At 39.5% G+C, this 22,195-nt stretch overlaps 2 protein-coding genes and 3 non-coding genes across 7 annotated transcripts; 4 read left to right on the top strand and 1 right to left on the bottom strand.

Annotated features, from left to right (window-relative positions):
* Nucleotides 1-4,907: 4,907 nt before the first annotated feature.
* On the top strand, nt 4,908-12,060 carry rpl10 (ribosomal protein L10). Of its 2 annotated transcripts, none has more exons than XM_069526863.1 (7): nt 4,908-5,104; nt 8,331-8,362; nt 9,218-9,276; nt 10,016-10,123; nt 10,978-11,116; nt 11,350-11,512; nt 11,862-12,060. In XM_069526863.1, exons 2-7 carry the CDS (start codon nt 8,340-8,342, stop codon nt 12,015-12,017), a joined length of 648 nt encoding a protein of 215 aa, XP_069382964.1. In that variant the 5' UTR covers nt 4,908-5,104; nt 8,331-8,339; the 3' UTR covers nt 12,018-12,060. The 2 variants fall into 2 exon arrangements, with proteins under 2 accessions (XP_069382964.1, XP_019945128.1); XM_020089569.2 differs by lacking the exon at nt 4,908-5,104 and adding an exon at nt 8,168-8,207.
* Nucleotides 9,728-9,858, top strand: LOC138410641 (small nucleolar RNA SNORA70). Its single transcript, XR_011243342.1, has one exon. It is a non-coding gene; the product is annotated as a small nucleolar RNA SNORA70 (small nucleolar RNA).
* LOC138410640 (small nucleolar RNA SNORA70) lies at nt 11,627-11,759 on the top strand. The gene has a single exon (XR_011243341.1). It is a non-coding gene; the product is annotated as a small nucleolar RNA SNORA70 (small nucleolar RNA).
* Nucleotides 12,061-13,957: 1,897 nt separating the features above from the next.
* trnaq-cug (transfer RNA glutamine (anticodon CUG)) lies at nt 13,958-14,029 on the top strand. Its single transcript has one exon. It is a non-coding gene; the product is annotated as a tRNA-Gln (tRNA).
* An 861-nt stretch (nt 14,030-14,890) lies between these two features.
* Nucleotides 14,891-22,112, bottom strand: cfap206 (cilia and flagella associated protein 206). 2 transcript variants are annotated; one of them, XM_069526862.1, is made up of 12 exons: nt 21,723-22,112; nt 21,434-21,517; nt 21,031-21,121; nt 20,474-20,662; nt 19,415-19,582; nt 18,897-19,111; nt 18,585-18,662; nt 17,589-17,787; nt 17,331-17,471; nt 16,827-17,020; nt 16,039-16,182; nt 14,891-15,382 (listed from the first exon to the last, which is right to left on the bottom strand). In XM_069526862.1, the coding sequence occupies exons 1-12, from the start codon at nt 21,828-21,830 to the stop codon at nt 15,161-15,163; spliced, it is 1,833 nt and encodes a 610-aa protein (XP_069382963.1). In that variant the 5' UTR covers nt 21,831-22,112; the 3' UTR covers nt 14,891-15,160. The 2 variants fall into 2 exon arrangements, with proteins under 2 accessions (XP_069382963.1, XP_019944528.2); XM_020088969.2 differs by having other exon boundaries at nt 18,585-18,704; nt 21,723-22,111.
* Nucleotides 22,113-22,195: the final 83 nt, after the last annotated feature.

Here is a 22,195-nt window from a genome sequence, read left to right as displayed (position 1 = left end):
CTGTGTTTCTCCCCTTCTTTTTTTTCTGTCTATCTGGCTCTTCCCCCAAGCAAGCACTGCTGGACTCCCTCATGACCAGCGGGCCTCTCCTGGGTCTTCTGCTCTCTCAAACTCATCTAAACAGAGGTTTCTTGAGAAGAGTGACGATCAGGTCAAACAATCTGTGTGAGGAAAAGAGCAAAGCAAACAAACAGAGGTTTGCAGCAATGCAGAGAGATAGACCCTGGATATCAGTGTTTTTGCCTCGAGTCGGGCAGCAGAGCGGTGTTTCTGTAGCGTTGGCCACATGAAGATGTAGAACCCTCAACTGTTTGTCGTTTGGTGGCTCCTGCATTTGTGTGTGTGCGTGTGTGGGTGTGTGTGTGGATTGAGAGATGGGCTCCAGTAGTTTTGTCCATATATGGGGGGAGGAATGTGGAGAGAGAGCTGCTATGAATGACTGATCACCCTCTCACACTCCCCTCCCACCTCTGTTCTGCTAAATCTTCCAGATTTCTGTTGTTGCCTTCATGTGTGTAGACAAAATATTCATGATATATACGTGCATGCAAATGTTTGTTAAGTGTGCATATACACAGGTACCCACTCATATACTGTACAAGGGGTCAGGCTTCTACAAACACACACAGCACTCCTGCTCAGGCAGAGGAGTGTTTCATGTCTGATCCCAATGACATCATCCTGACCCTATTGGCCTTACTGACTTGTTAGTTACGTGTGAATGACTGTGTGTGTCTTTGTGCGTGTGTGCGTGTGTCTCCTCTTGCTCATCCAGGTGACACTGTGTGAATTATATGCATTACGTCACCAGTGCAGGGAAACACAGGTAATGCACTCACAGATGAGCACATAACACCTGCTGTGTGTGTGAATGTATTTCTGGAACCCTTTTGTCTCTCTGTCAGTCATCCGTTCTGGCACACTGCATGAACACATGATGATATATAAGGTGGCTGCCGTCCTCTTCACCTGCATCTGGACTGGATTCACTGGAAACAGATGTTAAAGGAAACAAATAATGATGTCATCCTAGGGCCCGGAGTAAAATGATATGTTCCTTGTGTGTGTCTGCACGACTGTCTATGACTGCATGTTAGTGAAACATGGAGATATGAATGTTTGTGTGTGTGTGTGTGTGTGTGTGTGTGTGTGTGTGTGTGTGTGTGTGTGTGTGTGTGTGTGTTTGTGTGTGTGTGAGAGGGGGGCTGGAATCATATATTGCTTCTAGTTTGTTATTGTTTTCTGGTTGACCCTCATGATTTGTCTCTTTGGCGCTGACATTTCACCTTAACCCTAATTGTCTAGTATAAACATCCCCTCTGTTTTTTCCTCTGTTTCTTCAGCATCTCCTCTTTCTACTTTTTATAAATGCCTGCAATTCACTACAATATACAATTTTCACTGCAGCCATTTTCACATAAATTAATGTTCATCTAAACAGAGCACAACATTTGTGAATGTGATTAGTGACATATGTGTTTACATACTAATTCATGTTAAAATGGCTGCTGTGAAAAGGGTCTATAGTGTAAAGTACTATAGTGTATTTAAAACAGTAAATGAAGAAAATCTAAGGCAGAAGGGGGGGATTTGATATGAATTAGAATTTGGATGAAATAAGCAGAGGGCTGCTGTTCAGCTCACACTGTGAGATCTGGTGGATTACTGCACTGTCTAATGGATTCTTCTGGATACAAACAGTTATGGACAGAGGAGAATGTGAAGGAGAAACACAGAGAGGGAATTGGCAAGAATTTACTTTTGTAGAATACACTGTTGAAAATATTTGGTTTATTGGATTAACACTGGAGTTGTCTTGTTTCTAGTTGGTCTATATTATGTATTTAACCTGGATTTCTACAAACTGTGTCTCTGTCTCGCACACAAGAACACACGCGGACACAAGTACACACACACACCAGGACTCAGCCAGACTGAACGGAGGCCTGCTCCCACGTGAACTGCATGACATCATATGATCTCATTACCGAAGCAGTTGAGCCTGACACACAGACCTGCAGAGACATGACCTGCAAAGAGACACTGACATAAAGACGGTGAGAAACCATATCAAAGTGGGCTGCTGCACCATTAGTACAATACGTGATCACATATAATACATCTGCATTTTTAAAAATTTAAGTGCTTCAAGTGTCTTTGCCTATACTCTCATTTTACCCTCTGGAATTTATTTGATGTATTTTATTTTTGGGGGTTTTCTTACACTTGCTTTGGCAACACATGAAGGTACTTGTCATGCCAGTAGTCTCTTGATAGTTTACTAAATACTAGCTTCCGAATCTATAGTTATACCTGATATACCATATACTCTGGAGCATTTAATATCATATCAGTTCATATCCTTTTCTGGAGAATTACATATTCTCTTCTTAGGTATGAGATATCCTTTCTGGAGCGTTAGCTGCCTTTTTGGATCAGATTTTATCCTTTTCTTTAGCATTAGATATCCTTTTCTGAGGTATGAGATACCATTCTCTGAAGCATTAGATAACCTTTTTTGAAGCATTGGATATCCTTTTCTGGAGCATTGGATATCCTTTTCTTGAATTTTAGAAATCATTTTCTCAAATTTTAAATATCCTTCTCTAGAGAATTAGATTTCCTTTTCTGGAGCATTAGAAATAATTTTTGGGAATGTAGGATTTCCTTATCTTGAGCATTTTCTGACGCATTAGTTATTCATTTTTCAGATATTAGATATCCTTTTCTGGAACATGACGTTTCATTTTCTGTAGCGCAGGGGTGTCTCCATGATGAAGAAGTGATGTGCAGGAATCTCAATGGATAAAGAGAAAGAAAAGAGCATATGATGAAGGAAGAAGATGGAATGAGTCAGAATCCATTGTTCATGTTTTCTTTGGCTTTGGTGTCCTCGGCAACAATTCATTTTCACTTCCCGATAAACAGTATGTGCCCACTTTGCAAAAAATTCCTTGTGTTGCAAAATCTGACATATTCCACAACCCCGGTAGTGAGAGCTGCATGCCCTCCTTCATCCTTCTGTCTCCTGATTTATTCAATCAATGTGTGTGTGTGAGAGAGAGAGAGAGAGAGAGAGAGAGAGAGACCAGAGTCCTGGTCCTGTCAGAGGTGTTTTGTGTGGTGGTAACTAAGAACACAAGACCGTTTGCAGGGAAATGTAAACAGGTACAAACTCTCTCAGAGCCTGTTGCACAATGCCATGGTTTGGAGGATTTACCTTGAATATATATTTTTCAATATATGTTGACCCGTCCACTTGTCCACACTTACTGTAATATATTCAAATTATATAAACAAGTGTGACTTTAAAGTAATTGAATTATGTAATGTTTGCAACATGGTATAATATACTGTATGTACTTTATATATGGTGGCATATAAAAACTTCCTCTAGCCAATCTTTACGGATAAGGCTGGGTGGAGTTTATCATGTAATACATTAAGAATACTACAATAATTGAACAACTTGTAAATGGATTTATGACTCTTATTAGCTCAATGACACTATCTGAAGTGTGTGACTGTAGTTTTGAGAGCCCCACCCATCACTTCATCATCCTGAGCTCTATTTTCACACTCTCATCTTAATCTCATTTTATTCTCTGACACAAAATGTTGCTACAGCTCCTGTATTTTGAAAATGACCACAAACCCACACATATGAACTTGAATTACACGTGAATGTACACACAAACACACACACACACACACACACACACAGACGCTGCCAGAACATACTCGCAGAGACAATACTTCCGTTTTCAGATTAACACAGAGGGTGTTAGCAGTCACACCCTCATCAGTCATATTAGTCAGTGGTCGGTAGTGCATGTGTGTGTGTGTGTGTGTGTGTGTGTGTGTGTGTGTGTGTGTGTATGTGAGGGTGTGGTGGGCAGTATAAGCAAATTCAATGTTAACACTTTTATCCGCAGCTACACATTTATCTGCATGTTTATCAAGCATTTAGTAGATGGTCTTAGTAGTGGAGACTACATTCAGTTGGGTGTTCTATCTTACAGATATGGTGGGTTTCTTAAGATTACTTTTTGACTGGATAAGCATCAGCTTGGTGTTGAATTAAAACAGCAAGCCTGGTGCTCTCCTCAGCTAAATCATCCATCTGGTAGCACCTGAGCTCAACTATTAACACGCAATAACACATAATAAAAAGTAATGAAAGTTTGAAAAGTCTTTTAGAAAACAAAACAACAACTGACATAGCCCCTTGGAAAATATCGATTACTGTTTTTAAGCTAAGTGTCTGGTTGTGGAGTCATATTTTGTCTGAAAATATTAAGCGGTATCAGTTCACTTATTTAACCCTTAGTATCCTCCCCGCTGTTGCTCATGCTTGCTTTTTTAAGACTTGGACTTTTGAGCAGCACCCTGAGATAACTGTTTGTTGTGATACCGTGCTATATAAATACATTTGATTGATTGATTGAAATTTGAGTATTGATGAATAAGCATTTCCCCGCTTATTTGCCTGAGTTTGCAGCCTAGATCTAAATGGAAATCCTGAGCAATAGGCTATGTCTGTCGTGTGTGTGTGTGGGGGGGTGTGGGTGTGTATGTTTGTGTGTGTGTGTGTGTGTGTGTGTCATTGGCCACCAGAAACAGGCACACACTGTAGGACCATTTTTGGTGCTTGGTTTCTTTCCATCGTCACACTATCGTCCTTGCTCCTGAGTGAGGTTTAGGGAGCACAGAAACAGTCTGGAGGAGGTTCAGACAGAACAGGAGGGCTAGACAAGATAGAGGCGACTCTGTGCTGATAGCTGACCTTCACATGAGGCTGTGCAGGGATCACTGTCAGAGTTCAGCAGCTTTCCTGACTGACATATCCGCTATGTGTTTGAGTCACTCAGCAAGGAGTGGCCGTGTATCGCCACTTCCTAATCAGGGCTGGGCTGAATAGAAGTTAACAAAGTTAACAACGCCATCTTCTTTAGACAAACTAAATTCAAAGGGGTGTTAGGGCAGCATTTACATGATGTACAGACTGAATAACCTTAGCATGTGTTTTAAGGACCTGAGGAAAACAGTCCTTGGTATGTAAAGGGATGTTAGAGCAGCTCTCACTGAACAGAGCCAGGACGAGGTAAGAATTCCTCACATTCCCTGGCTACAGAACATTTGTTCTGCATTAACAAGAGTTTAGATATGAGCTCATTGTTCCTTTTTAAGAATTAGTAAAGTAGGGCGCAGATGAACAGAGATTTTACAAATGTATATATCTATGATACTATAGTGTCCCCTAATGGCCATTTTGTAGAGTGCATTGGGATCTCAAAGAAAAACCTCCAGACCAAACCTCCAGAACCAGACTCAATGTGGGCGACAGGTTGGTGTGAGAGGAGAGATGGTTGTGACTGTCAGGTACGACTTAAGCCAACCTACTGCTGTTGCTTTAATCCCTTTATGTCGTTCCAGTCTCTGTAACAGAATCTTGATCAAATGCGACACTAAGATTTAGCAGTACAAGTATAAAGACAAGTCCATTGTCTGATACCATGAAAAGGTCATTAGTACGTTTTATTAGGAATGTTTCTTTCCTGTGATGAATTCTAAATCCTGACCGAAAGTCTTCGAACAAACCATTGTGCAAGCAATCACATAGCTTTCTCAAGGATTTTAGAAATGAAGTGCAGGTTTGATATGGGTCTATAATTAGCTTAATCATCTGGGTCAAGAGTGGGCTTTATAACAAAGGTTAATTTACCGCTACCTTTAAAGCTTGTGGTACGTAGCCAGTTAACAAAGACATATTAATCTGATTTAATATGGAACTGTTCATTTTAGGAAAAACTTCCTTAAAAAGTCTAGTTGGGTTTTGGTCTAACAGATAAGATGATGATTTGGATTAAGAGAAATTTGAAGTCAGCTCTCGAAAGATCTTCTGAAGAAAACGATAGTTATAAATCTGGTGCTACAGTTGGTTCTATGGGTTCTGCACTGGACAGTGAGTCTGTGCCATTGATGGGGAGGAGGTGGAGAATTTTATCACTGATTGTTACCATTCAGAGAGCTTCCTTATAAGATATCGAGGCTTGGCAAATATCTTCTTTGTTTGAGTGCATCTCTGATTTACTTTCTTCTTTTTCAAAGGGGTGAAAGTGTCTATAGTTGTTGGCAATGAGGCAACAGTACTACTAACTAAATCATCAACTTGTAAAGAAATAAAGCTGTGAAAGCTTTTGTCACACATGACACATGGCTGTGGAGTCAATACAAAAGGAATTATTTCCTTTATATGTTTATTGTATTATCTGTGCTATTGATCATAGCAAATTCAAATATAACTAAAATGATAAGACAAAGGGAAATTTGGGGGAAATATCAAATTTGTCAGGACAAGATAAATATCAATATGATGTGGATGAATGATAATAAATGATGGCCTTGTTCACAGTGGACATTTGTGAAATACTGCAAAGCACACAGACCACATACACAGGTAAATAATCAATAATGTTAGAAGCAGCAGTATTCAGTTCGGGTGAGCTAATTACAGGCCATGGTGCTGTGTATGTTAAAATGTGGTTTATAAGTTTTATAAATTAAACATGTTCATCTTTTTAAGGTCACTACTTTTTTTTCTTTTTTTCTACCAATAATACAGTATAAAACATTAGTTTACAAGCATCAGTCCTGCACTAAGACAGTTTACATAAGCACATATTGTATTTTGATGTAATATTTTAATCAGCAAATTCGTTGTAATTATAGTTTAACCAAGTATATTGTTATCGGTGGCATCTGACTGTTAGTCTGTCTGTCTCTTTGAGCAACATAGCAGAGTAGATATAAAGTGGCATAAATGGAAATATATACTGAAGTAGTTCAAAATTGAAATGTACAGTATTTTTCTTCCACCAATTTAAACAAGATAAAATTAACAATAGGCAGATTTATAAAGTGCTTTTCCACTATTGACTCCTCAAAGCACTTTTCACTACCATTGTGGTAAATGGTCTGTATTAGTGGGGTTGTAGTCTTGATGACATTTCAAAGCACTTTACTTTCACACATTCATTCATACAGTGCATGTATGTGCAACACTCTCACACATCATTGACACACTGCTGGCACAGCCACCAGGGTTAATTTGAGTTTAAGTGTCTTCCCCAAGAGCACATCAGCATGGGGATGGGACTGAACAGAAGAAAAAGAGGAAACACTATAGTGTTTATGTCTGTAATCTTTAGGGGTAGAGATATTAAGTGGAGTAAAATTCTACTTAACTTAAGTACGTACAAATTGTATTTCAGTTCAATATAAATGTCCTTGAAATAAGACAAGCTGTTTGTAAATGTTTTGAGGCAAATATTATGATAATTATATTACTATCAATTACACCTGAACTGTTCTTGTTACTTTAGATGATCTGATGTGAAGAGGGGGTGAAGAAGGAACAGTTCCGCCATAATGACACTGCAGGGTTAAAAGGTTTTATTGTCATCTGCACAACAGATACAGCGTACATGTTGGCAATGAAAATCTTGAATCCCAGGCACCTCAAGCAGCTCAACATGTAATAGTGTCAGAAAAAAATAAAATAAGAGAAACTAAAATATACAAAAATACCAATACACTAGTGCAAATAAACAAGAAAGTACAAATGTCATTAACTAGGGCAAAAAATTAAATAAAACATGAAAAGGTGCCAATAAACATTATAATAAAACATTATAAGGTGCTAAGGTGAAATAGAAACATATGCAGTCATGATTTAGCAGCAGTTATGGGGAGGTATGAACAGATATGAATTATTGCACTCATTGTGGGTGTAAGGGTTATTGACATATCACTATTTCATATTCTCTATTTCAATACATTATTATTATTATTACTGTTATTATTATTATCATTACTATTTTTATTATTATTATCAAAAGAAGCTTCTCTACATGTGGAATGAATCAAACTGCACACCTACAGCATGGATACAGTAGATGTCGCCCTAGAGTCTCAGACTATCGTATAGAACTACACTTCCCAGCATTCACTTGAAGCTTAAAACATTAAAAAACTGCGATCAAATAATTTTTATACGGATAAAATTGAATTATTATTATGTGTCGATAGCTTCATATAGCAAAAATACTCAATGAAGCAAAAACAATTCGTTCGTCAATATGATATATATTTTGCTCGTCCATATGACAAAGCGGAAGTGAGGTCGTCTTCCTTTCCTCCATTAGGTGAGTGCGTGGTGGCAGCGCGTCTGCTCCTTCTCCCCGTTGAACAGACAGATTAAACGCTTTTACTCGGGATTTTAGTCGCGGATTAACACGAATAACACATTTTTGTTTGTTCATTTACAGATTGCAACCATGGGCCGCCGACCAGCCCGCTGGTGAGTGCTCTGCTCCGTCGTTAGAGATCAGGGCCGTTTGAGAGAGGGTCGGAGGAAAATGGCAGCGGCTCCCGGGCGCACCATGTGCCCGGTGCTGACGTGCCGGCAGACCTGCTGTCTGACCGCCTGGTTACTGTCTTATCAGAACATGGTGCTCTCTGTGTTGGCTGTCGTTGTTAACTTACTGAGTGCCTGTCCTTAGTGAGACTTAAACGTCATCATTGCCAGTAAACGCTAGCTTGTTGAGCTAACAGCAGCTAGCGGCTAATGCTAATGAGGTGCATTAGGTGTAGGACTCGCTACAGGTTAAAACACCAGAGTGGTCAGTAACATTAGTGCATCTATGAATCATCACATTTGATCTAAATTAAAAACACACGGATCCTGTATGCTAACTGAACTATTATGGATATTCAGTAGTCTGGCATTAAACTACCAGAGCACAGTTGTTAAAGTGTCGCCTGTGTAGTTTTCTGAGCCTTGTTGCTCAAACTACTGAACACATCTGTAACACTGAGTGTGACCAGTTCCTGATTCAGTTCAGCTCAGGCCTGTATACACCATCGTCTTGTGTAGATGATGAATTCAGTCTGAAATTAAAGCTCTATTTCCGTTTTATTGCGTTGTTCATTCTACCCTGCTGTGGGATTAACAAAGGTGGTTTTAAAACTATAAAATGTGTAAATCTGAGTAGGGCTAATGGGGTTTAGGCTTGAGACAGGAAAAGTCTTACTAACTTGAACTGGGGATTGTTGACAGTAACAAAATAAATCCTTAAGAAATTATTACAATAGCTACAAAATGACAATAGTTTGGGTCAGTGGTTTAACTTGTAAGCCTTAATGTCTTTCACAGCTACCGTTACTGCAAGAACAAGCCCTACCCCAAGTCCCGTTTCTGCAGGGGTGTGCCTGGTAAGATCTCTGCTCTTCACTCAACATCTGTGTTGTCCTGAACATGGCATTACAATGAATGAAAATATAGTTTTTTTTAAATTGCTTCCACAAGGTTAAGCCCTGCTGCTCTAATGAGTATTAGGTCTTATTTAATGATTGTTTGATCTGAGTTGGCTCAGAAGTAGTAAATACTGTCAAGTCGTCTGTGTAGCTGCATTTTGCTAAACAGATGGTTAGGAAGCTCTAAATTAACGCTTGAAGCTATGACAATGTACTCACTGTGGCATATTTCAATGTTCGAGTTTTATTCAGGCTAATAAGGCTACCAGGGGCTGCACAGATGTTTCTTTTCTTCCCTGCATCCAATTGATTGGTTGAAGGTGTGATTTCTGTCTGTCACAATTTTTTGTTTGACCACAGCACTACTTTTTTTGACTTGAGTGTTTTGCATTTTCTGCTGCTGATAATTCTGCATCTTAAGCCGACCAGTTCTCCCTCCCATGTGTCTCTGGTGTGCAAAGGCTGCAGACAGTGACTCTTTGGTTGTGTATGTCCTCAGCTGGGTGGTGCTGAGTGCTTTAAGGGACCACTGAGACAAAAAACTGTGATGGTTAATCCTTTTGATTAACTCACATGTTGAGTGTATGATTTCAGAACTATAGCACAGGTTTTCCCTGTATCAAGTAGTCAGTATTGAGTATAAATCTGTGGTTAATTTTCTTCCCTGTTCTCGTCTTCCTCTTTTCCTCGTATGTAGATCCTAAGATCAGAATCTTTGACTTGGGCAGGAAGAGGGCCAAGGTAGATGAGTTCCCCCTGTGCGGCCACATGGTCTCTGATGAGTATGAGCAGTTGTCCTCAGAAGGTGAGTAGTTCAATAAGCTGTGACCAAATGTTGATGGCCATGTGACCTGACAACTGTCATTAAAGTTTTTATTTTAACAAAGCAATAGAGAAATTGGACTGAGTTAAGTCCAACTTTAATAAAAAACTACTGTTACTTCAAGGTCTTGATTTGAATGAAGTGGGTGAGCATTTAACAAACATTAACCTAAAAATGCTTGTAAGTACATGATAACTGATCCACCTTTGCATGCTCAATACAGACAATTTAAAGATGTCACATCTGTTTGATTGAACATATTAACATGTTGAGTCAAAGCAAAACTTTGGAGGAAACTGTCACTGATATCCCTAGGCATTTCCAATAGTCAATATCACTGAATGTGTCACACCTCAACAGCAGAGTTGACAGTATCTAGCAGCTCAACATGGTAAAGTCCGGACGACAGCCTGTCTGTCGAGGGCTTCACACCTTCACCCACTGCCTCTGGATTTTACCAGTAAATTGGACAGAATAGGTCCCTGTAGCTAACTGACTAATTTTTAGTAAAGAGTTAATAAGCATTAACATTGGATGCAGAATGTGTAAATTCTGCACAAGTTGTGAAACTGTTTTACAGAAATAGAAAATACAGGTTTAGATGTAGGAATCTGTGAACATATTGGGCATATAACGAGATGATAAAGGAACAATTAACGGAAATGGGATTAAACTTGGAACCTTTTTTTCATTTTATTTCTAAAAAAAAGTCACCAATTCAATGGAAGAATAACTCATTGATCATTCACTACTGTTATATATTTTAAATGCCATTTGTGCAGGCTGAAGTTGAGACACTAAATCATTGTTGTTTTTTCTCGCACCCTTCTGTGTAGCTCTGGAGGCAGCTCGTATCTGTGCTAACAAGTACATGGTGAAGACCTGTGGTAAGGACGGTTTCCACATCCGCATGCGCCTGCATCCCTTCCACGTCATCCGCATCAACAAAATGTTGTCCTGTGCTGGAGCTGATAGGTGAGAATCTGCTGTTGATATATGGAGTGTAGGGTTACATTCTGGTGGGCATCACCAAGGAGAGGCCAGTGAACAAAGGATGTGATTATTTTTGATTCAGAACTGCTGTTAAAAAAAAAACATTTCCTAAGCTGGATCTTTGTATTGGGTTGTACTGGGCTGTGGAAATTACTGTTCTGTTTTGTATTCCTGAAAGATATTTGAGCAAAATCTCTCAATCTTCTGGTTCCCAGGCTCCAGACTGGAATGCGCGGTGCTTTTGGAAAACCCCAGGGCACTGTGGCCCGTGTGAACATCGGTCAGGTGATCATGTCTGTGCGCACCAAGGCCCAGAACAAGGAGCATGTGGTTGAGGCTCTGCGCAGAGCCAAGTTTAAGTTCCCTGGACGCCAGAAGGTAAGGCAGCACATGGCCAGTCTCAACACACAAATCTTTTGGTGATGTATTTATTATTTAAAAGTAAAAATATTTTCATGAAACACTTGGAGGGAAATGGAAAGAGCTGAAAATCTGCAGCTTATTAAGCCGACCGGTTCTGCTGCAGTGCAGTTCCAGTGTGCAAAGGCTGCAGACAGTAACTCATTGGTTGTGTATGTCCTCAGCTGGGAGGTGCTGAGTGCTTTAAGGGACCTCTGAGACAAGTTTTTTTTTCCAAGGCTCTGACACTGGTTTTTACTCAAAGGGCATTGTAATTTTTGTTCTGTCATTGGCCTGAACTTACTCCAGTCACTGTTCTCACCCTTAGATCCATATCTCCAAGAAGTATGGCTTCACCAAGTTCAACGCCTGCGACTTTGATGAAATGATGGCTGAGAAGCGTTTGATCTCAGATGGCTGTGGGGTGAAGTACATCCCCAGCAGAGGCCCCCTGTCCCGCTGGAAGGCTCTTCATGCTGTGTAGACTTTCTAACAGGCAACCAATAAAAGTGGGTTTGATTACAAAAGAGACTACTTTGACTTTATTTCACTGGAATACTATCTATGAAATGTATTCAGACTTGAATAGTCTAGGGAAATTTCAAAGCAAATAGAAATACATGGTCTTGAGCTGAACAATCATATTGAGATTACAAATGAGCTGTATTACAAATTATTATATTACACCGTGACTGTGGGCTGTGCGATATTAGGAAAAAATGAGATATGTACTAACCTTGTTTTATGAATCTTTTATTAAAGGAACACTCCCAGATTCATTGAGATTAGCTTTAATAACCCTAAAACTAAAACCAAACAAGTTCCCAACTGAAGACACACAATGCAAAAGATGCAGAAATGCTTTCAGTAGATGCATGTCAAACATTTGGTAGCATAGAATGGGGCTACCTTTTCGAAGTACTCCCAAAATGTTTCTTAAATGGATTCAACTACTAAACCCAACAATTGATATCATAAATAATAATACCATTTTGAAACCCTTTAGTTTACAGAGATCAACCCAACAGGGGCGCACTCTGTCTCCACTGCTATACATGTTAGCAATTGAACCTCTAGCCATGGCTGTAAGGGCAGGTATAGCCCCATGAGACAAATTGTGATCCGTGAAAAAGGGGTTATACAAATAAAATTTGATTGATAAAGGATCATCAGGGATTACTATTGGGGGGATAAAGCATTGCATTTCTCTATTTGCAGACAATAATCTACCTGACAAATAAAAAAATATATATTCTCAATCTGATGGGATTAATAGACAATTGGTGGGTTTTCTGGATATAAAATTAACAATTCCAAATCAGTACTACTGTTCCTTCATAAGGAGGAGAGACATAGTCCCATTTATGAGAACTACTGAATGTTTTAATAACTTGGTTGTTGAAATCTCTCCTGAGCTCAGTGCGACAATTCCAGCAAATTATGACCCCCTGGTAGATGGAGTAAAGTATGATTGGATGAATAAATATTAAAAAAGAAATCCTTTTCTTAAAAATACAGTTTCAGTCTGGCATACTACATACAAGCTTATAGGTGATCAGAATTAGAAATACTTTATTCCCCGTAGGGAAAAACAAACAACACGGCAGAAAGAGGTGAAAAAACAAAAAGCAGGTATAAACATAGCAATATAAAATCAAGTAAGACTAAAATGAAATAAAAGATATACATATGTAGAAATAAAAACCTGTTATGTATAGATTTACATTTGTACATTAATGTAAGTTAAAGTATACACAGTGTACAGTATCAGCAATCTTTAAGTCTGACTTATCAATCAACCCTCAACCTACAGGTACATTTGAAAGTCATTCTCACCCTGGTAAATCTCAATTGCAAATCACAATATTGCTAATGACAGCCTTAGTTCTGAACTTAATTCACTGATAGACATCACTGATCACTGTTTTTATCACACTCTTGATCGTGTTCTGACGTATGACTTAGAAATTTAATATTTAATAATATTTTCTGTAACCCTCTTCTGTCTGACTATTTCTAATTACATTTAGAAGTACAATTATTAACTACACTGATCTTAGACTTCGTCGTGACGCAGGTAAAAGTACCACTTTATTTCTCAAACTTTATCTTTACCCATACCAAACCTTCATTTCATGTCTACAAACTGAAATGGCATTAGAAATTAGAAAACCAGGTGTAGTGATGACGAATCACATTTGCTGGCATTCTATTGGTTGGAAAATTCACCGGACTCGTTGCTCAAAACAATCTGAGAGCTGAAATTAGAACGCAGGAAATCTGTTCAAGTGACTGAATGTCTGAGTTCAAGCAAACGGTTTGAGAACATGCAGAGCAAATTCAAGCTGGAGTTATTTGAGTGCAAGTGCAGAGTTTGAAAGCTTCTCACATAGTCATGCTATTAAACACTAGACCATGTGTGGTGGTTCCATGGTGTAATGGTCAGCACTCTGGACTCTGAATCCAGCGATCCGAGTTCAAATCTCGGTGGGACCTGATTTTGAGAGAGACCCACATTCGTCCAGTCCATCAGCACCGATGACACTGTTCAGAAAAGACCTGACTTATTACACATTACTAGATGATCTTTGATCGAGTTTAGTGATGTGTGTTGTGTTATGATTGAACTGGCCAGATCATGGATATCTTTGGAGGCAACAAACAACAAAAACCTAAAAAAAAGATGGAAATATGTTAGCATACTATAAAATAACTTAAATACAGCAGTTGCTTTACCAGCTGATCTGTGAAAGAAGCAAAAAGTAAAACACCTTGTTCATTTCCTGAATAGAGATTTTAATAATTAGCCATCATATAGTACCCATCCAAGGTAAAGAAACGGTTGGTGGTCCGACACATGAAACCAGACAGCAGCAGAGTTTGAATCCTCTCATAAATCCAGAAACAGTCCTCAGAAAACCAGCGCTCAGTGATGGTGCATCTTGTTTAGCATCACCTAGCTTTAGCTTCAGTTAGCACGAGTATAAAAGTTCACCTTAATCACTGTTAATAAACAAGAAATGTGTGTTAATTCCACAGCTGCACTTCTCTTCTGTTACTGAAACACTCACTCTTTAGCTCGATAAATATTGATTCTTTCACTCTGTGGCTCTTTATCTTTCCTCATGTCTTCTGTGTGTCTTGTCGAAGGGACCATTGACATCATCTATTATCATCCAGTCATTTTCCGTGACAGTAATCCAGGCGGCAGGTGATGAAGACAGGAATGAGGGTTTCTGCCACAGAGTCGGGGAGTGAAGGCCGGAGATGATTTTGATGTGAAAGAAGGCGGGATTGGAAGGAGAGGGTGGAGTCCAGAATGACACCAAGTTTAAAAATATGAAAATAACTCAAGGATTCAATGTTGTGTCTTTATTTTTTTTAATTGTTGAATTAAGGCATGTATATTCAACAAAATAAAGTTCCTCTACAGTTTCTCACTGAAACACACTGTGTAAAAGTATTACAGCAAAAAAGTTATAGGAAGTTGTAGGATTGGATTATAAAGGGGTCTTTGACAAGGCAGGTTAATGCTTATTGTATTTTCCAGGCCACCACCCTTTTAATGTGCCTACATTTAAATGAGTAAACATAGTGTGAAATTGAAGAAAAAAATAATGATATGCATTATTCATCCAGAGATCTAGTCAGGTTAGTTTTGACCATGTGTCCGTCTCTTTGTCCCCTCAGACCTGCCAGGTAGACCTGAGGCTTGGGCATGCTGCTCTCACCGTCTCTCTTGCTTTGACAGGCGGCGTCCTTGGGCAGCCAGGTCTGAGTGACGTTTTCCCGCCTCATGTGGCTCAGATCAGTCTGTGCTGAGTTTGTCACTTTGGTCCGAAGATCAGCCTTGAATTATGAAATGGAAACATGTATTGATCAATAAATTAACAAGGTCATCTTCGTCAGAGCCGAAACAGGTGTTAGTAGTGGAAAGGTAACTTGATTGTCTCTGTAACGTGGTGTGTATATCTGTACATATTTAGGTTATTTTACTCATATTCAGTTTATTTCTACAGGTGTCAGCAGTGTTGTACATGAGACAGCCTCAATAAATCACATCAGGAATTTAGAGTCAGTGCTTTGTTAAAACTTTGCACTTGGCTACACTGATGGGGGTGAAACATTATAAGTGCAGTTGGCGTTACAGACCAATGCATTTATCAGACACTAATACACTGTTCAAGGAGTGTGTGCTCACAGACACTTAACATGATGACAACTATTTGACAACTATTTTATCTTCATGAGATAAAGCAGTAATACAGAGTACCCGACCAGGAAAGTGCACTCATGAATGTGATAGGTCAGTGCAGCACCACATGACATTGTGCTTCATTTTGTTGCAGTACAAGTTGGGCCAGGATCATTTCAAATCAATGTGTGTTTTCACAGTCTAAACTCCTGCCTATTTATCCTGAATGTTGTTTGATGCCAAAAAAGATTTTAAAAAAGAGCAACCTATAAAACTACATAGTGTGACAGTGTGAATTCACCAGGCTCACCAGTCTGATAGCTTTTTTCCGCAGTTCCCACTCATTCCACTCATATGACTTGACTCTGTTTGTCTCCACTGGGTGTAGGTCAGTCTGTGTGCTGCTCTCACACTTAGTGATGGGCTTCACCAGCAAACTCTCTTCTGGCTGCATCTGCAAAACTCCAAGTTAGAAACCGATACTGTCACAGTGTCACTTTTAATGCCACCACCAGATCATGCCAAAGTGACGAGAACCGTCTTCAGACATGGCCTCTAGAGGAACTCTTGGGTCCAGACTTTGTTTACGTCTTACACATGAACAACACAGCAGGAAATTATTCGCTCAGACACAATCATAACAGCAAATCAACAGCAGAATCCAGAAGCTTCAGGTGATGGGTGGTAGTAACAGACAAATGTAAAGTATTAATTCTGCTGCGGAGAACAAATGTTTTTGTTTACAGCACATTGACACCAGGATCGGATCAATCACAAAAACCTCTTGACATCTTCATCATCAGTGTCTTCTACCTGTATGGCTCGGCTTTTTCATTCTGATATATCTTGTTCTCTTTGTTTTTTTCATTTTTGTGGCTGTTAGAAGCATCATCGACAACCCTTGTTCATCCTGCGGAGGATTTCCTGCTGTGTTCACACATCTGCTGACTTTATACTGGGAGCCAGAGAGAGAAAGAGCGCAGAAGCTCTCACTCCGGCTTTCACACATATAATTCCTCCAGAGGGTCGCCGGTTCATGTCTGAAAGCAGTCACACTGTGAAATCCTATGTTTAATTACCCAGAGAAAGAAGACTCACCTCAGTGTAAGGGCTGATGCAGGAGAACTGTTGGTGGAGTTTGAGAAGTTGAATGAGTTCAGGGGAGAGCTTGGCTTTTTCTGTGACCTCTGCAATGAAGTCGTCTGGACGAGAGGCAAATTTCAAGGCTGCTTCTTTGGAGCTAAAAGCATAAAGTTGTCCTTTATGCCTCATGACTCCAATGTGTGGATTACCTGCAAAAGACATACCTTCAAAACTTAAAAGGACAAAACTTTTAATACTTTTGCATCATAACGATTTTATGTGACATCACAATGCCCCACATTTGTTGAGACAGAGGCTGAAAAGAGGAGCTGCAGCAGTGGACAGCATGAGGAAAGTGATGAGTCTGAACATTTGATTATGTAAACCTTTTCGAATGTTTCTAATGAGGAAGACCATGGATAAATTAACCTTCTTTTAATTGTTGCTGCATGATCCTGAAACAAATTAGTTGAGGTGGTTAATAATAAAAGAATAAAGCCGTAATAATGAGAGCAGTACCTGGAAGAAGAAGCCCGTCCCTGTTCACAAGTGTGTAGCCACAGACTCCATTATACTGTAGTACCAGATCATTAAAACTAGCTGTTGTTTCAGGCAGGAGCCATTCTTGTGTCTTCATCTCAGCTTGAACAATACGCTCATCTGAAACACAAAAGCAAGAAATCCAGCTATATGTAAACTCAAGTCAATTGAGTCCAGTTTTATGACTTTTGAATTGTCGAATTCATCACTTTAGAGGCAGTGTGACATCAGCCATACCTGAATACTCAGTCAGTCTCTGTTCATCTGTCTTCACCTCTGATGCCTCCAGCAGGTCATCCAGATAAGCTTTAGAAAATATCTTGGCCTGAGAGGCGAGGTGGGGCTGCAGATTGAGCATGATTTTATTGAGGATGCTCAGCAGCTCAGCCTCATCCCGAAGTCCAGACCACACCTCTGACAGGGCTTTGAACAGAGGCTGAAAGAAAATATGAGAAATTACAAAATGAGGTAATTGTCATTATTATTATTATTATTTTTATTACATTTATAACATAAGTATAATATGCATCACAACTGATGAATATAAAGAAACTAACTTATAACCAAGCGAGAGGTACCACTACTGGAATCAGACTAAGCCACTGACTTAATATAAAAATAGACGTAGACTCTGGGTCTGGAAATTGAAGCAGATGCGCAAGTGCCTGAAACCTGTAATATCTCGAATGACCAGCAGAGGACGACTCAATACAGCATGATGTTCATATTGTAAATTATGGTCCCATTTAGAGTCATTTAGTGTTTAGTGTGATTGAAAGCTAGTACTGTCCAAAGGGTTGAGGTTGCACCTGCAAGTGGGGGTGCAGTAGCTCATCCCCTGCACCTTGCCACTAAAGGCTAAAGGCAGAGGAATCATTGCAGGTGTGTGTGTCAGTGTGTTTATATTTAAGTTTAACTGGTAGATAAAACCTGTATTTTTAAAGAGATGGAGAAAGAGAGATACAAAGAAAGACAGAGCGAGAGAGAGAGAGAGGGAGAGGAGAGCAGAGGACTGTTTCTTTTTAGTAGCAGCATCAGTAAAAAATACACAGTTGGTCTTAAACCTACAATCTCTTTTTTGATGTACAAGTGAGAGATTTAAGCTCTGAAGGCAGAACAACTCACTCTTATTAAAAAAAACTACAAGTCGTATCTGTGAAATAATAAGCCCAATGAATGATAATATGTGTAAGGCCTGCTGGTACGCAGCAGGTGTCAAGTAGAAACACTCACAAAAACTTTTGCAGTGGGTACAGCTGTCTTTGACCGCACTGTTTCTTTCAGCAGCTTCATCTGTGATGAGAACTCCGTCTGCAGGAATTCAACATGCTTGGCACACAGACATGCATCAGCCTGATAGTGAATGCAAAACACACTTATTCTTTAAACATGCCACTCAGGAATGTAAAACATGGCTTCATCTATTCTTCATTGTTCGTGAAAAAGCTACAAAAAAGTGGTGTATTGATTTTACTGAATGTTGTCATAATCTACATGAAAAAACACAGTTACCCAGACTATAACTACAAGCTGCTGTCACCTCACCAGTAACATTTTGAGGAATACTTCATGCTGCCTGATGTTGTAGAGAGCCTGTTTGAGCAAGACAGAGGACACGTCAAGTTCTTCAGGCTGATGGTCAGAGTCTGTCAGCTTCTCCAGCACAGCCGTGTATTTCCACGCCAAACTCTGTGACACACTCAGCTCCTTCTCTATGCTGTCACTGACGACTGGAAGACTTTCATTTAGAACGTCCGGCACTGCAGAGAGAATGCAAAAGGAAATAGAATCATTATCAAATGCAGTAGTGGTGATAACACATGTATGTATCCATAACTTAACACATTGGTTTAAAATAAAAAATACTTTTCTGGGCTTGATTCTCAGGCATGGCATGGAGGATGTCAGACAAGTACTAGGGGGCCAGGGCATGAAGGGATTTTTAGGTGAGGAGGTGGATTTGTATCATCTTACCACATTAGCTAATAATTCTAACATGCATCCAGGATTTTTCAGTTTAGTGAACACATTGCTTTTTATGTCAATATGCTGGTGTAGTGTACTTAGTTCGCGAAGGTCAGTTTCCTCTCCACTCTTCTTGCTGGCTTTGTTGAAGAGTCGGATCCCTGTTACAATCATAGTGAGCTCATTGAGCTGCTGCTCCTTTTCCTTCTTTGAGAGCACCATGAAGGTTCCCAGTTCAGTCGGAGGAAACACACTTTGCAGAGCAGCTGGCACAAAGAGAAACCAACAGTAAGGATACAATTTGTTGTGTACTGCATGGCAATGGTATGTGTGGCAAATTCAGCCACAAGGGCATTAGTGAGGTCCAACACGAAAGTTAAGTGAATAAATACGATCCAGTTCATTGCAAAGGTGTTGGATGGGGTTGAGTCTGTGGTCTGTGCAGAGCACGGGTTTGGTCTTTTGGCTTTGTGCACAGGGGTCATGTTGTCTTGTTGACAAGAGACTTGACCCTGTCGTCCTCCTCATTAGTCAAGAGCATGTCACAATATTTGTAGCCAGAGAAATAACATGTTTCTAACTAACACAGTTACAGACACTCTAGTGAATGTGACAGATCATTTATGACATTTAACAGATTGCATCCAAACAGTCTGAGGACATGTTCACATCTGTTAGTAAAGCTAGAAAGTAAATGTCCCTTTAGTTAAATTACATTTTATCATTGACTACTCTTTTTATTACATATGTTTTATGACATATGTTTGTTTGTTTGTTTGTTTGTTATTTAGCATGATGACACTAAAACTACTGAACAGATGACCACTAAACTTGGTGGAGGGATGTAGTATGGGTAAGGGAGGATTCCATTCAATTTTGGTGTGGATCCGAATCATTAGGTGGATACTAGAGTTGTTTTTCAAAATGTTTGTGATTTTCTACAGAAATAATGTATTTGGTAAACTTGATATATTTTAGGTGAGAATGGCACAATTCATAGATCTGGCTTGTGATATCTGTGAAACTGGAACAATATTTGTGTGTTGTTAAAATTGGTGGCACTACCCTTTATCCTACATTCCCACACAATGCTATCTGTACACTTTTACTGACTGCATATTCTTTAGACACAGAGACAAAACAACTTGGTGTTAAACCTGTAGCCTCTTGCAGAGTGTTGTCATCTGTAGGTGAGCCCAAGCCGGAGCGCAGCACAATGTAAGTGATGATTCTACGGTACAGAGCATCTAGTTCGTCCCGTGTTTTCACCCTGCTGTCAGTGATCTCTCTGCTCACAGGACTGAGCCTGGAGGCTACCACCTGCTGGATTTCCTCAAGAAACTCACCTGCACAAACACACAAAGTACTTGCCTAGTCATGATATTCATATTGCAAAATATCTTTTCTTGCTTACTTTTGTATGTAAATATGTTATATATAAAAGAAATACAATGAAACATTTCAATCAGTTCTCAACACTCCAGTCAGGGTAAAAAGACCAAAAAGTTTTTCATTAAAATTAAGCAGGTATGACTGTTTATTGTGAAATGTTAACTAAATGTGATGATAGTCCTAAAACAAGACTGGACTGTGTTCTGTGTTGTAATAATCTTATGTTAAATAGTAAGACTGTATAAAATTATTGAATGATGATTTTGTATTTCAGTTCTCGGCAGTAGCAGGAGACATTAGTGTGATAGTTACAATTACTTACGTCGGGAGGTGTAATTTATATCAAAATACACTTGCATTTTGATTGTGTCGAGTGAGGGGCTGCACTTTTCCATCAGTTTATCCAGACACAACTGTCAAATATATTGCAGATTAGAAACTGGGCTGTAGTTTTCATTAACCACACGGAGGTCATGTGCTCTGTAGAGTTCAACACCAAGGATTTTACATTACACTATTAAAACCTTTCTAAATGGATCTTTAATATGATGAAACACTGGACTATGAGAAGACAAAAAAAAAAGATATTACTTTTGATGCCAAATTATTATAAAGTGTGGAGATATGTGCTTTTAATTTAAATGCCATAGATCCTCAAAATAAAATGTACAATATTTTATATATATATATATATTATTCGGAACGCAAAACTGATCAAAACTAACCTCCTCCAGTTTCTGGACATCTTGTTTTGTCAGTGTGCGATCAACATTGAATCCATTTCTTGGGTCCAGAACAACAGCTTTCACCTGCACGTGCAGTAAACATTTTAAAATCAAATCTAAAATGAGCTGACAGTCCACATGGGTGACGGGACACGACACACCACCATACGCTACTTTCATTAAATCAGGGGAGTTTATAAACTACTTAAGTCTTTCGGGGTGGATTAACCATGGAGCGTTAGCATTTAGCGGTGGTAGCAAGCTAGCTTGGTATTCGGGTTATACTGACCATGAAAGCAGCCAAGGTGTCCGACACGACATGTCCCCTCGCCGCACACTCCCGCACTATTTCGTGGATAATGTTTTTAATCACGTCTTCTGCGTGAGCCCGCGACATTTCTAAAAGTGACTGGAACTTATCTCAACTACAGCTTGATGCTAACGGCCTCCGCAGGTTGTTGATGGCTGGTTGCCACGGTAACAGTGTTCGCGTGACAGTGGGACAAAGGACATGTTCCTGTCAGAGAGGAATTACGCGACAGTGTCTTCAGCTGCATCATGAGACTAAGTTGTAATCACCACTACTGCATTTGATAATGATTCTATTTCCTTTTGCATTCTCTCTGCAGTGCCGGACGCTCTAAGTGAAAGTGTTCCAGTCGTCAGTGACAGCACAGAGAAGGAGCTGAGTGTGTCACAGAGTTTGGCGTGGAAATACACGCACAGCCGTGGAGAAGCTGACAGACTCTGACCATCAGAAAT

Source organism: Paralichthys olivaceus, chromosome 6, assembly GCF_024713975.1.
Source record: "Paralichthys olivaceus isolate ysfri-2021 chromosome 6, ASM2471397v2, whole genome shotgun sequence".
NCBI lineage: Eukaryota > Metazoa > Chordata > Actinopteri > Pleuronectiformes > Paralichthyidae > Paralichthys > Paralichthys olivaceus.
This window is presented reverse-complemented; position numbering and strand designations above follow the sequence as displayed.